The sequence below is a fragment of the Ruditapes philippinarum genome, unplaced genomic scaffold (assembly GCF_026571515.1).
Source record: "Ruditapes philippinarum isolate M1 unplaced genomic scaffold, ASM2657151v2 ctg4433_1_1_1_1, whole genome shotgun sequence".
Lineage (NCBI taxonomy): Eukaryota > Metazoa > Mollusca > Bivalvia > Venerida > Veneridae > Ruditapes > Ruditapes philippinarum.
The window spans coordinates 54,643-68,620 of NW_026864024.1; the positions used below are offsets into that span (position 1 = coordinate 54,643).

Sequence of the window (13,978 nt, forward strand, 5' to 3'; positions counted from 1 at the left end):
AAATAATTATAAGATTTAGTAATATGTTTTATTTTACCTTAGCATTGCCAATTAAGCTAAAAGCGTATTTCCAATAAGATCCATTTACTGTAATAATATCATATAACACTAAATTATATAATGATAAATATGCAAAATATAACCAAACTATATTATTTTTTCGAAACTAATTGAATAAAAATATGTAATATATAAGTTATGGTGGATATATATTTTTTCTCTGAAGTGATCTGAATCGTCACCAATGTAGGGCGAGTTGTTATGGAGCGAATTATGAGTGGCGCGAATCGTTATATTAACCGCCGTCTGTACGGTATGGTACGGTAATGTTTACGATACGGAATATATATGTCAACGTCAACGACAATAACAACAACAGCGACCTGAAACTGTTTCCACCTGCAGTTTTAAGAAAATACTATCCATTACAATACCCCTTTCCTATGTATAATATAAACACAATAGGTAAATGAATCGCTACAATATAGTTCCTGTGTTATTGAACATGTTCATTTGTGTTCATACATGACATTGGAAACTTTCATGTTCTTAATTTCTTTATCATGTTTATGCTTATGGAAAATAGTTTGCATTTTTATTAAAGCAGATAGAGTCAAAATCTCTCCATATGACATACATCACCAGCCCAATCTCAGTCTCTCCTATAGAGTTGCTAACTCATCAAGTCCCATATCATATTAGATCTAATGTGACATCAGTGTTGCATCTAGAATTTCAAAATTATGGGGTATTGTCCCCTACTCATTAAAAAGAATTCATTTATCATTTATTTTTACATTAAGGCATTTCTGACAGCTATCGTCCGCTTAACAACGGTAATAGAAAAATAAAATATTGACGAATACTTGTATTAAGTTGTAAAGTGCGCAGATCAAACCATCATTACACATGCAAGATGACCTGGTCGTCTGATTGAGTATGTATTTGAGTCATTAAAACAAATGAAAACAAACATAGCAGAAGCATTCAAGATACGATGAAGATTAACTGAATCAAGTTGAAAAGATAGTCAGATGTGTGACTTGGTGCACATTGACTTCATTAGAATGCACAATCCGCAAAAAATATGCGCAAAATGTGCAATTGCCCGGCCTAGATGCAACACTGTGACATGGTTTATAACTCTAATGTCAATATTTCCAGAATTATAGCCCCCTTAAACTTAAAGAGTTTTTCTTATTGTGCCCCCCTATAGGTGGGGCATTTAGATTACCCATGTCCGTCCATCTGTCCGTCCGTATGAACCCCAGGGCATTTTTTGTCAAAATTGTGAAGGGACCTGTGCCTGTTCATTTTGTGAAAAAAGGGCGATATATGTTATAAAATTGTGAAAAAGAAATGACATATAACTTGGCATTTCACCACATTTTGAAACTGGAAACGGTTGATTATAATTTCTGACCTGTGTAAAATCTGCTTCCATTTATACATTAACCAGGTTAACATGAGCAAAAACCATTTAAATGATTAAAACTATTTCTGTGTTATTGCAATTCGTGTAAATCAAGTTTTACCGCAAGGTAAACAATGTATTTCGAAACAAAGTCCCAATATTTTGTGAAATCTCTTTTGAAATTGTGAATTTTTATCTGCTACTTTGTGAAAAAAAGTGCAATTTTGAATTGTGAAGGGTGTTATATTGGCCCCTGTTATAGAAGGAAAAAATGCCCTGAACCCAGAGGTACTTGTGTGACTTGGAGAACAATGGGTAACAGTAAATTCTTTTTGATCCTATTCATTCCGTTTTTACTTGTGTGTCTTTTTTTAAGCCTTGTGTGACTTAAAATGGCCAAAAAGATCCAAGGAAAAGTCACATAAGTACCATTTTGTGAGTATGTCCATCCGTCCTTCAGTTCGTCCGTTCCCTTTTGTGTCGCACAGAACTCAAAAAGTATTTGACCTAGAGTCATGAAACCTTACCGGAATGTTGATCAGCATGTGAAGTTGTGCACCTTGGTATTTTCATGTGGATATATTTAGTATTTTTAGAGTTATTGCCCTTGACTTAGTAAAAATTTGCAATTTTCAACTTGTGTCGCACATAACTCAAAATGTATTTGACCTAGAGTCATGAAACCTTACAAGAATGTTGCTCAGCATGTGTAGTTGTGCACCTGGGCATTTTCGTGTGGATATTTTTAGTATTTTTAGAGTTATTGCCCTTGACTTAGTAAAAATTTGCAATGTTCAACTTGTGTCACATGTAACTCTAAAAGTATTTGACCTAGAGTCATAAAACTTTACAAGAATGTTGCTCAGCATGAGTAGTTGTGCACCTGGGTCTTTTTGTGTGGACATTTTTAGTAATTTTAGGGTTATTCCCCTTGACTTAGTAAAAATTTGCAATTTTCAACTTGTGTCACATGTAACTCAAAAAAGTATTTGACCTAGAGTCATGAAACCTTACAGGAACGTTGCTCAGCATGTGTAGTTGTGCACCTTGGTATTCTCATGTAGATATATTTAGTATTTTTAGAGTTATTGCCCTTGACTTAGTAAAAATTTGCAATTTTCAACTTATGTCGCACAGAACTCAAAACATATTTGACCTAGAGTCATGAAACCTTACAAGAATGTTGCTCAACATGTGTTGTTGTGCACCTGGGTCTTTTTGTGTGGACATTTTTAGAAATTTTAGGGTTATTGCCCTTGACTTAGTAAAAATTTGCAATTTTCAAATTGTGTCACACGTAACTCAAAAAAGTATTTGACCTAAAGTCATGAAACCATACAGGAATGTTGCTCAGCATGTGTAGTTGTGCACCTTGGTATTTTCATGTGTATATATATTTAGTATTTTTAGAGTTATTGCCCTTGACTTAGTAAAAATTTGCAATTTTCAACTTGTGTTGCACAGAACTCAAAAAGTATTTGACCTAGAGTCATGAAACCTTACAAGAATGTTGCTCAGCAGTGGTGTTGTTGTGCACCTGGGTCTTTTTGTGTGGACATTTTTAGTAATTTTAGGGTTATTGCCCTTGACTTAGTAAAAATTTGCAATTTTCAACTTGTGTCACACGTAACTCAAAAAAGTATTTGACCTAGAGCCATGAAACCTTACAGGAATGTTGCTCAGCATGAGTAGTTGTGCACATTGGTATTTTCATGCAGATATATTTAGTATTTTAAAATTTTTTTTAGAGTTATTACCCTTGACTTAGTAAAAATGTACAATATTTAACTTGTGTTGCGTGTAACTCAAAAAGTTTATGACCTGTCAGCCTGAAAGTTTCCAAGAATGTTGCTCAACATGTGTACTTATAATGCACCTTGGGGTTCTCTTGTGGATTTATTTAGTATTTGTAGTATTTGTCCTTTACTTAATACAAGATTTTCAGTTTTCAACTTGGGCAGATGTAGCCAAAAAAAAAAAATTGACCTAGAGACATAAGATTGACAAATTGGTGGAGTGTGGGGGCATCCGTGTCTTATGGACACACTTCTAGTTTTTATATAACTTCTTTATTTCTTCAGGGATTTAATTCAAACTTCAAAAAATATGTTTGTTATCACCACCTATAAAAAAGGCTATATCATGTGTTTCTTATTCCTGTATTTCTAGAATTATCTTCAAACTTAGAATTTAAAATAGAATTTATTTGAAAACTGTTATACTCTTTTCCCCCCTGTTCTTTGTAAATGGTATCCATTTGTCTTTAGACTAAGATAATAAATTGTTCTTTTTGTCATTATACTCACAACATGCATGACACGGTTCATAACTCTAGCATCTTTATTTCAAGAGTTTTTTCCTCTTTGAGCTAACTATTTTACATAAGCTAACTATTTTACATGTACATTAAAAATGTTATAATAAATACTTTTTGCTGTTAATAATAATCATACTTGTTACTGAAGGGATTGATTTCAGATTTCAAATTTTTGTCTTTTGTACTAGACTATATATAGCACAGCGACTCGGCACAGTGTTGGAATAGTGTAAAAAGTAATTCAAGAAAAAATATATATTGTCTATATATTATAGAATTATACAGTATATATTTTTTTCTACTATTACGTTTTACACTTTCCAAAAACTGTGCCGAGTCTCTGTGATATACATGTATAGAGCATAATTATATAGAAATGTCTGTTAAACTTTTATTGAATATGCATTTCATTTCAATGATTTCAGGGTAAAGCAGTTTTAATACCAGCAATGGGTGAAGTTGGCCAATACCATATTACAATGTTAGTAAACAGTGAACAGGAAGATTCTATTAGAAAACTGTTTACAGACAAGAACTGGACATGTTGGCTAAATGGTATACTTATTATTACAGTAATTATACAGTTTTGTTTATTGATTTAACAAACTTGAGTGTCTGTCTTCAAAAAAGAATTAGTCCTTAATTGTAAGCTAATCAAATAAAGGCAGCAGTTACACTTTTAGCTATTAGTTAGTTTATATAAATGATTTAATCAGGGGTTTGGCTCTTATTCTCTGAAACTTAAAAGTTGACAGACAGGGTCTCTTAAACTGCTTATCAGTCACAGTTGATGAAAGTATTCTTTGGAATTGCAGCAAAGTACAGGTATACTGTTGCCAGATTGTCCACAGGTCCTTAAGTTTGGTTTAACATATTGTTGCCAGTTTGTCCTTAAGTCTGGTGGAGTCTATTATTACAAGTTTGACTTTCCTTTAGTCTGGTTTAGCATATTATATTGCCAGTTTATCTACAACTTAGTACAAATGCTTCATTTTAGGTGATCAAATTGTTGCAAGTTTGTCTTTCCTTCAGTTTGGTGAATCACAATGATGCCAGTTTAAAGGAGATATTTTTACCAGTCTTATTGTGCCTATTAATGTCAATTTGTCTGTCCTTCAGTGTATAAGGGGAGCAAATTAATGCCTTAAGACTTGTTGAGCCATAGTATTGCTAGCTTGTCAGTCTGTTTGATTATACTAGTTACTTGGATCATTTATTGTAAGGAAGCTATCCAGCTAGCTTTAATATGGAAGGTTAGTGGTTCTTCTCAGGTGCCTGCTTGTGCCTGAAATACTGCATCAAAGTTTTACTAATGTCTGGAATGTCAACATTAGACCTTTTTCTTTATTATTGCATGTACTAGTATAAACATACTGTCATATCTTGATAATTATAATTTTTCTATGTTTCAGTCGTATCAGATCAGACAGTGGTAGATGTCAGGCAGAATGGTTTTGATAACATTTTTACAAACATTCATGAAACCAATGATAACGACACTGACATGCCAGACTTTGTGGAAATTAAGTCAGAAGTCGTTTATGAAGACTATGGAACAGACACAGATTCTGCTGATGAACCTTCTGTCTATGCTGTAGAAACACCCATACTTCCTGCTAATGATAATGAAGAAATAAAACATGAAATTTCTGCAGTAGATGAAGACATATTTGAAAAGACAAAAATTTTGAAGTCCAATAATGAGCAAGCTGGAGGACTTAAAGTTTCTACTCCAAATACTGTGTTACCCATTATATCTGCCACAGCTGGTATCAGTGATTTGACATCAAATGCTTCAGGAACTTCTGTTAGACCTTTACTAAATCCATTGTCATCTGGTATTAATCTGGGGCTTAACCAACCAATGACTGCTGTAAGCTCTCTGCCAACAAAAGGGGTACCTGCTAGTGGATATATCTCTGACTTTGTAGAGCATAACATGCTTAAACCTGTGAAAATCAGAAAGACAAATCAAAGTTATGCTAAATATAGTTCTGCAATTAAAGGAATTCGAAAAAGTGCTTACTTAGCAGATTTGGTGACAAAAATAAAAAATAAAGGTAAAATATCCGAAGGCGAGGATAAATTGACAAATGAAAATGAGGATGAAAGTCTAATAACTAACAAAGAAGAAAATGAAAAAACAAAGAATAAAATGTATGCCAATCAGCTAAGCTGTTCTTTTTGCCCAGATTGCCAGGAAAAATTTTCATCACGTAAATATTGTTTTTATTATTATTTGTAGTTAACTTATAATTTATTTTATTGTAATTTATTTTATTAGGGTTGTGGCCCTTTACTTTGACATTGCCTATTTCAGAAATAGAAGTAAAAAAGATTCTATGAACCAAAATTTTATTTTTAAAGGGACATCACTGAGGTTTTTTGATATGATACGACTGGATATTTTTTACAAGGTTTTATATCCTTTGAGATCCATACCAATAAATTAGTTGCATAGTAACAGATCATTCCCTTGCTTCGTTTTTTTTCATTTTTTCAGAATAATTATTTTTGTTGTGCAAAATGACTTTAAACTACAATGTATATAAAGTAAACAGTATTTAATTCAATAACTTTTGTTTGCACCAAATATTGATTTTCTTTTTCATGTTTTTTAATTAAGAGAATATTTCTTCATTAATTTTTTTATATTTTTCTGTTTAAAGTGACCCAGTTCGTCGTCATCACAGTAAGATTTACAAACTATGATTTTAGACTTTTGGACTACAATTAAGCTCTTTTAAATTCATTGTGACAAGTTTTGTACTTATCCTGTTCTTATAAGTAAATGACTTACAAAGGGCAGAAACACATTGGTTTATATAATAAGTGTCTTACCACTCTCTGGGGATCAAGGGTTTGAGCCCTTTTAGGGTCACTTCTTTGTTCCTTATATAATCATATTAGTAATAGGGAGGGGACTCAAAAAATGATTAATATAAGTTACAAGAACAGTCAATTACAGTTAAACTGAAATTAGTATTTTTAAACTAACTACTTATTTTATTCTTGGTTAAGAATTTTTGTATTTCATTTTAAAAACTTCATATGAAATGCATGTTGTATAATGAATATCTATGTTATTTTGTCAGTGGAGAAGCTGTGGGTGCATAGGAATGAAATCAAACATACCCTTCCAAAAACAAAACCTCGGGGATTTGCTAAACGCCATTACAGTCCAGAAGAACTTCTAAAAATGGGATTTCTGCAGTGTTCTGAATGTGATTACCTTTTTCAAGACAGAAGAAAATTAAGGCAGCATATGTTTGCAAATCATAGAGAAATTATGCCGAACCCTGTGTGCCCTATATGTGGAGAAGAGTTTGAAGGATGTAAGTACTGGTATTGTAATAGTCTGTAAATTAAGTGGTAGCCTGACACCCCATGTCTAGTATAACTTTCCTTGCATATTAATCAGAATTGTTCTATGGTTACAGAAAATCCCAATTTACAGTCCCCTGTGCAAGGCAAGTTGTTCATTATGAATGAATTGCATACCTAGGAGGACGCTATTACACTGTTATAAATGAATATATAAACTCGTGTACTAGAAGAAAAATGGTGTGTGAAAATATTAGTTCTCGTATATGATTTGGATGTAATATGCAAGAAAAAGACCAATTAAAACACTGGCTGTTCTCACAGAAGCAAATACCTAGCTATTTTACTATCATTATTTGTATTTGTATAAGATCATTATGTTGTTCATTATTAACTCAATTAACTGGTATTGTTATGTCAGCGTTGACATCCGCAAACTTGTACCTTGATTATAACTTTTTATGCTCTTGTTGAATTGTCTTCATACTTGGCCACAACAACCCTTGGGACAAGACCTTTCAGTAGACCAGACTAACTTTGACCTTCATCCATAAATGACTAACGAAAGTCTGTATATTAGCAAACATGTGTAAAGTAAAGATCACATATTATAACATTGTTATTTCAATATGTTGAGTAGTGAATATCTGTAAAGAACATCTGTAGAATAAAGAACATACATTGTTATAACAATATGTTGAGTAGTGAATGACTGCAAAGAACATTTGTAGAATTAAGAACATAAATGGTTATTACATTATGTTGAGCAGAGAATGTTTGTAAAGAACATCTCTAGAATTAAGAACATTCATGGTTATTACATTATGTTGAGTAGTGAATGACTGCAAAGAACATTTGTAGAATTAAGAACATTCATGGTTATAACATTACATTGTATGTTGACTGTTGAGTAGTAAATGACTGCAAAGAACATTTGTAGAATTAAGAACATTCATGGTTATTACATTACATTGTATGTTGAGTAGTAAATGACTGCAAAGAACATTTGTAGAATTAAGAACATTCATGGTTATTACATTATGTTGAGTAGTGAATGCCTATATAGAACATCTCTAGAATTAAGAACATTCATGGTTATTACATTATGTTGAGTATTTAATGACTGCAAAGAACATTTGTAGAATAAAGAACATACATTGTTATTACTAAAGAAAGTGATCACAGATTGTATTTATTCTATTTTTTAATAACTTTCCTATGTTTTCTACATGCAGATCGAGACCTATATAAGCACAAACGTGAGAAACAGCATATGGATAGTATTTGGCGTCTGAACAGTTACCAGTGCGAAACTTGTGGCAAACATATGACCAAATACGAAAACTTCAAAAGTCATAAAGAATTATCATGTGGTAAAAATGAAGAGGAGTTGAAAGCTCTTCATATACACCCGTGTGAAATTTGTGGAAAACTATTTAAGACTACAAAAGCAGCACACCAGCATAAAATTAAGGTTCATGAACAAGAGGAGTCTGTTTGTGACATCTGTGGAAAAGTTTTGAAGACTAAGTTTGCATTACGTTCACACAAACGCAGGCATTTCGATAAGAATAGAAAGTTTGTTTGCAAAGAATGTGGCAAAGGTTTCTTCAATGTTACGATTTTAAAACAGCATGAACGTGTGCATACAAAAGAGAAGCCATTTAAATGTCCGATGTGTGAGTACACGTCGTCAGTTGCAGGAAATATAAAAAAGCATTCTTGTAATATACACAAACAAAATCTGGCACCTATTGATTTAAGGCAATTAGACAAGAGCGGTACTTGATTAGAAACAGTATTTTTGATTTGTTAATCTTTAAAAAGTAAATGTGTATGAATGAAAGATAATTGATAAATGTTAGGTGCTCTTATAAATAGATTAGTAGTAATAACCGACCTATTGTTTATAATTTGTTGTTCCCCTCTGATAACCTTATAATTTATAATAGATTTGTTACATAGTTTCTTTTCCATATTTAATTACATATAGATGTGTATGCAACTAGCAAAATTTTCATTTAGTCTTCATAGGCTAGAAAACTTAGTGATCTTTGACTTAAAAAGTCTTCTCACAAACTTCAATGCCATAGCATAGATATTTGGCTTGAAGCACCACCATCTTTTGATTCTCTGCAAAAGTTGAATAATTCATTTCCTTGGGGGTCAAAATTGCCTCCTTCTCAAGGGTTGACAATAAGTTTATATAAACTGTTTTAGTAAACTCATAAATATTATTGCCTAGATCTTAGATATATGGCATGGAGCATTGACTTAAATATAAAATAACATGCCCCCATATGTGGGCCACTTTGTATCATTAAGATTGTTAAGGATCTATTCCCTTAATTAAAGATTATTTATTATCACTCATAAAGATTTGCATTTTGAAGTAATATTTCTTGCCTTCCTTTGTGTTTATATTTGTGCTTTGTCATCATAAAATAAGTATTAGTAGTCACTGATAGATAGTACTATGTAGTCCTTGTGACACAATAATTTATGTTGACCGATCATACTCATGGAAAGATTTTATTGTGTGGAAACAAATCCCTGTGCTTGCTCAAGTCAAAATTTTAAGAATAAATGATAAAATTGCAAGTCCGTTTCATATACCACTTGAAGGATTTTTTTCAAAATTAAATGTCAGAAAGCCAACTATATTAGTCCTAAAACCCAATAAGGATTCTTTTCAAACCAAGCTCAAATGTTAATACAAAGGCAATGTGCAGAACACGTGTCATCCTTGTGTAGACTGAAGGTCAAGGTCACACTTGAAGGTTAAATATCAGGCAGCCCATTGTCAGTCAAAGTCATGTCCATTTTACAGATCCTATTTTCCTTCAAGGATTTTCTTTACCTTGTTTATAATATACATCGGAAAAAAGGTGATGTGTAAAACCTATGCCACTCTTGTTCCGGGTCATGGTTAGGTCACAGTTAAAGGTTTAATGACAAATGTCAAACGCGCCTACTCTAATAAATCCTACAACAAATCAAGGACGTTCTCTAATTGTCCAATATTTCACAGAAATCTTTTATTTTTTATATCTCAAATTTTTTATGTCCTTTTATAGTTTTGAAAAAATAATGGCCAATTTCCTGAAACATCATTTGCTTCTATGGCATTTTGACAATAAATATTGTGATTTAGTTTTTGGTATGGAAGCCAAAGTACTACTTTGATTACATTTTGCTATATACATGTTTATGACATAAACATACAATTTTACAGTCAGTTTACTTAAGAATTTAACTGCTCAAAAACCATTATCTAAATTTTTAAAAATCGTGCATGCATGCCCTTTCAAGAGAAGTAAGGATTTATTCTTTTCTGAAGGATAATGTTCCTTTTGTTCAAATCAACATGGTAATGTGCATATTGCGCCAGCTAAAAGTCACTGTCATAGCTTAAAGTTAAATTGCAGAAAGTCAAATATTAGACAATTTTGTATACACTTTGTATCAACTTTGTATCCACTTTATAAATCCTACACCACTGTAAGTTTTTTCTTTTAACTTGGCTCGAATGTGGGATAATGTGCTGTATGCAACTCTGAGATCTAATAACTTATATTTTTTGAAGTATACATTTAAATAAATCTACTGTCAAATGGTGGGGTTATTCGTCACTTTCTTGTGACAAAGCTTTAAATCATATGGCTCTCTAGTCCATTGGACCACTTATTTTGTAAAATTATTTGAGCCGCGTAATGACAAAACCAACGTAATGTGTTTGCAACCAGCATGCATCCAGACCAGCCTGCGCATCCGCACAGTCTGATCAGGATTCAGGCTGTTCGCTATCAGTTTCTCTACTTGTTATAGGGTTTGTGGGCGAACAGCATGGATCCTGATCAGACTGCGCTGATGCGCCGGTTGGTCTGGATCCATGGTGGTCGCAAATGCATTATGTTGGTTTTGTCATGGCGTGGCTCATTTATCTTTTTAATGGCACATTACCCCTCTGAAATCAGTATTTTTTTTATTTCTCTAGAAAGGTAAAATATGTGTTATATAATATTTTAATAATGATTTTAGAGCGTTTTAGATGAAAGAAGTGTTGAAAGATCAGTCATGTGTTGTTAAAGTAGGAAAATGTAAACAAAGTAGTATTTTGAGGTTCCATACTAAATGCTAACACGCTAGACCTATGCCATTTGCCAAAGACCAAAAGTAGCGAAAGATAGTTAATCTATATAGCCATTGAGTATTGTTTTGGAAACTATAATAAGATAAAAGAAATAAAAAAGACTTTAAAAATGATAGCATTTCATGGGCTTAATGGGCCTTTAAAGAAGTATCCGATTTTATCCAGGTGAGCGTAACAGGCCAAAACGACGCTTTTGTTTTATTATTGTATTGAACTATTCCCTTATCAAAAAATTCCTTCCTGGACAATAATGATTGTGGTTGGCTTGAAAAGATTAAACAGTATTACAAGATTGTTGTCACTCGGCACTGAAATAATCTTTATACCGTCAACAGTTCAGTACTGGATAAAAATGTTACACTATTGAGGCCGGTTTAATGATAATAACAAAAAAAAACACACAAAAAAAAACAAAAACAAAAAACGTCATTTGCACCGATATAACTGTATTACAGTATAAACTTTTTTATCAGTTCACCTTGCACAGTGATTGTTATATCATTTATAAATTCATGTCAGATATCATTATAATTACAGCTTAATATTTTTGACATCACTCCGATCAAACCCGTTTTTTTGTTGATCTTTTTTTAGCATCAACAGTTTTTCATTTCGGGCAAGATAAAACAAAATTTTAAAGTATTGTTTGTTTCACCTACAGTTGAGAAATGTTCGCCAGAACAACTTTAACAGAATCCAAAACGAAAAACTCAAAGTCGGGCATGCCTATATTTTAAGGTTAAACGCCTTGCAAAGGGAGAAAAGGCCAGAGCTGTGCTATAATGCTAACGATTTCAGAGTAGAGGGATTTGCTTTTATGGTGGGAAAGGGTTCTTAGAGGGGTGGAGTATCTAATTAAACTACTACTTTGAGGGACGAATGTAAATAATTGTTCTTTATCGCTCCTCAAGTAGTATTTCATTATTGTCTGCTTATGTTAGTTCAAAGGGATTTAAGTGTTGAAACTTTGTGTGCGACGCAGTATATTTTATCTTTTGGCCGTAATGTAACAGTTTTTATCTGACCCAGTATGTGTGCGCCACAACGTTGTACCTAACAACAGGAAAGTGCAGTGAAGAAATGTAAACAATTTATTGATAATACAATGATTTGTTATTTTGACCTAATCATTATGATAAAAAAGAGGTCAATTTATGTCAGCAAATAAGTACTAAAAATAAATTTGGATTTTAAAATAAAATTGTCACTCTTTATATTGGGATATCATTATTATTATTACTACTACACTATATTAAGACAAATGGAGAAAACCGAAAAACGGCAAACCTTGATGCCAGACTAGAAAATCGGTAGCGTTAGATTCTATAACGGTAAGTCATTTAATTCATTTTTGCAGGCATATTCTCAGTATATTTTAAAATTGCGATATAATGTTTAAACATCACAGATTTGTTGTGTTTTTTTTTTAAATCGGACATTCTGTTAATTTAGTTAACATAAAATTTTAAGCTAAAATACTAGTAAATGGGACTATTTCTTAATTAACCATATAATTGTTCAAAGTACTTACTGCTGATGACGTTAAACTTTACGAGTGCTGTAGATTTCGTGAATGATTCTGTTAAATAAAATAATTAAATGTTATGTTTTAAAACATATTTTGTTAATTAACACAAAGTTTGCCCTTTTATTATCTTTAATGTCCTATCTGAATTAGGCCTATATATCGTTTTAGTTGTATACTGATTACGAAACCACATTGTGTTTTTAAACGTATATCAACATACCTAAACGCTGTAAATTGTATTAAAATATGGCCTCTTAATGCTTATACTTAACATGTAAATAGTTCTGGCGTGGTGCAAAGGAGGCGTCTTTTTATTATAAATAAATGAATATTTATGATACTTTTGATTAAATGACTGCACTAAATCAAAATGCATTTCGTGTAGGAAAACTATTACTATTCCACATGATTCGTTTTAATGCTGGCTCGATTCCTTTAAGTTTTACTGGATTTGTTTCAATTTCAAAGCTATTTATGACTTTAAATGGATTTTCTATTTCCAATCTTTAATTTTGAGCTATGGGGAAGAGTTGTAATTTCTTAAGTGCGGCCATGACAATCAGTATGTATTTAGGATTGCGTACCGCATTTGACCTCGATTCGGATGATGCGCTTTATTCCATTAACATTTATGGAAAAAAAGGGAATTATTTCTAGCAGTTGATGCAAAAATAATGTATATGTCCCTTAAAAATGAAGTGATATACCACGTGGTATGATTAAAAGTTTTTTCACTCAGTCATTAAAATGAGAAACTGAAATCTTAAATTATTGTGAAAGATTATATACATGCGATTTTTATTCAATGATGGTCCCTCAATACAATTTGGTGTATATCTGAACTATATAAACCTATGTTATATTTTTGTAGCGTCACCAGCATTTTACTACAGAGATAAATTAATTAAGTCCCAGTTTATCCGATGTCATTAATCCAAAATATGGCGCTAAAAAGTAAGAAGCCGAAAAGGGAACATGACAATGACGCGTTTTATGGAGCAGACGATAAAAGCGGCGTTGAAGGAATAAGGATGGGTACCTTAGAGGATAAACATGATATAATACCAAAGGTAGAAGCAGACGATAAAGACAGCGCTGATGTTGCTCAAGACGAGGCCGATATAGGATTCAAAGTAAGTATCACTAGGGAAACCAAAAATGTAAATAGTGCATTATCGTTTTAACTTTATAAAAAGGGAAAATTTTAAGGGATTCTAGAATATAGGGGGAGACTTTTGCCAG

The 13,978-nt window shown here is 32.3% G+C and overlaps 2 protein-coding genes across 2 annotated transcripts; both read left to right on the forward strand.

Annotated features, from left to right (window-relative positions):
• Nucleotides 1-308: 308 nt before the first annotated feature.
• On the forward strand, nt 309-8,851 carry LOC132724174 (zinc finger protein 184-like). The gene is made up of 5 exons (XM_060708991.1): nt 309-465; nt 4,157-4,286; nt 5,144-5,947; nt 6,827-7,066; nt 8,291-8,851. The coding sequence occupies exons 2-5, from the start codon at nt 4,181-4,183 to the stop codon at nt 8,842-8,844; spliced, it is 1,704 nt and encodes a 567-aa protein (XP_060564974.1). The 5' UTR covers nt 309-465; nt 4,157-4,180; the 3' UTR covers nt 8,845-8,851.
• A 3,011-nt stretch (nt 8,852-11,862) lies between these two features.
• On the forward strand, nt 11,863-13,869 carry LOC132724175 (uncharacterized; the record flags this gene model as incomplete). Its single annotated transcript, XM_060708992.1, is given in 2 exon segments — nt 11,863-12,539; nt 13,608-13,869. A coding segment is annotated over 1 exon segment (210 nt), but the record flags the coding sequence as incomplete, so codon positions are not given.
• Between the last annotated feature and the right edge of the window lie 109 nt (nt 13,870-13,978).

Bases quoted from the DNA above. Each gene is read 5' to 3' on its own strand.
- LOC132724174 (XM_060708991.1), top strand. From the start codon at position 4,181: ATGGGTGAAGTTGGCCAATACCATATTACAATGTTAGTAAACAGTGAA. The intron at 5,948-6,826 runs GTAAATATTGTT...TTATTTTGTCAG, and splicing joins CCAGGAAAAATTTTCATCAC to TGGAGAAGCTGTGGGTGCAT. The intron at 7,067-8,290 runs GTAAGTACTGGT...TTCTACATGCAG, and splicing joins TGGAGAAGAGTTTGAAGGAT to ATCGAGACCTATATAAGCAC.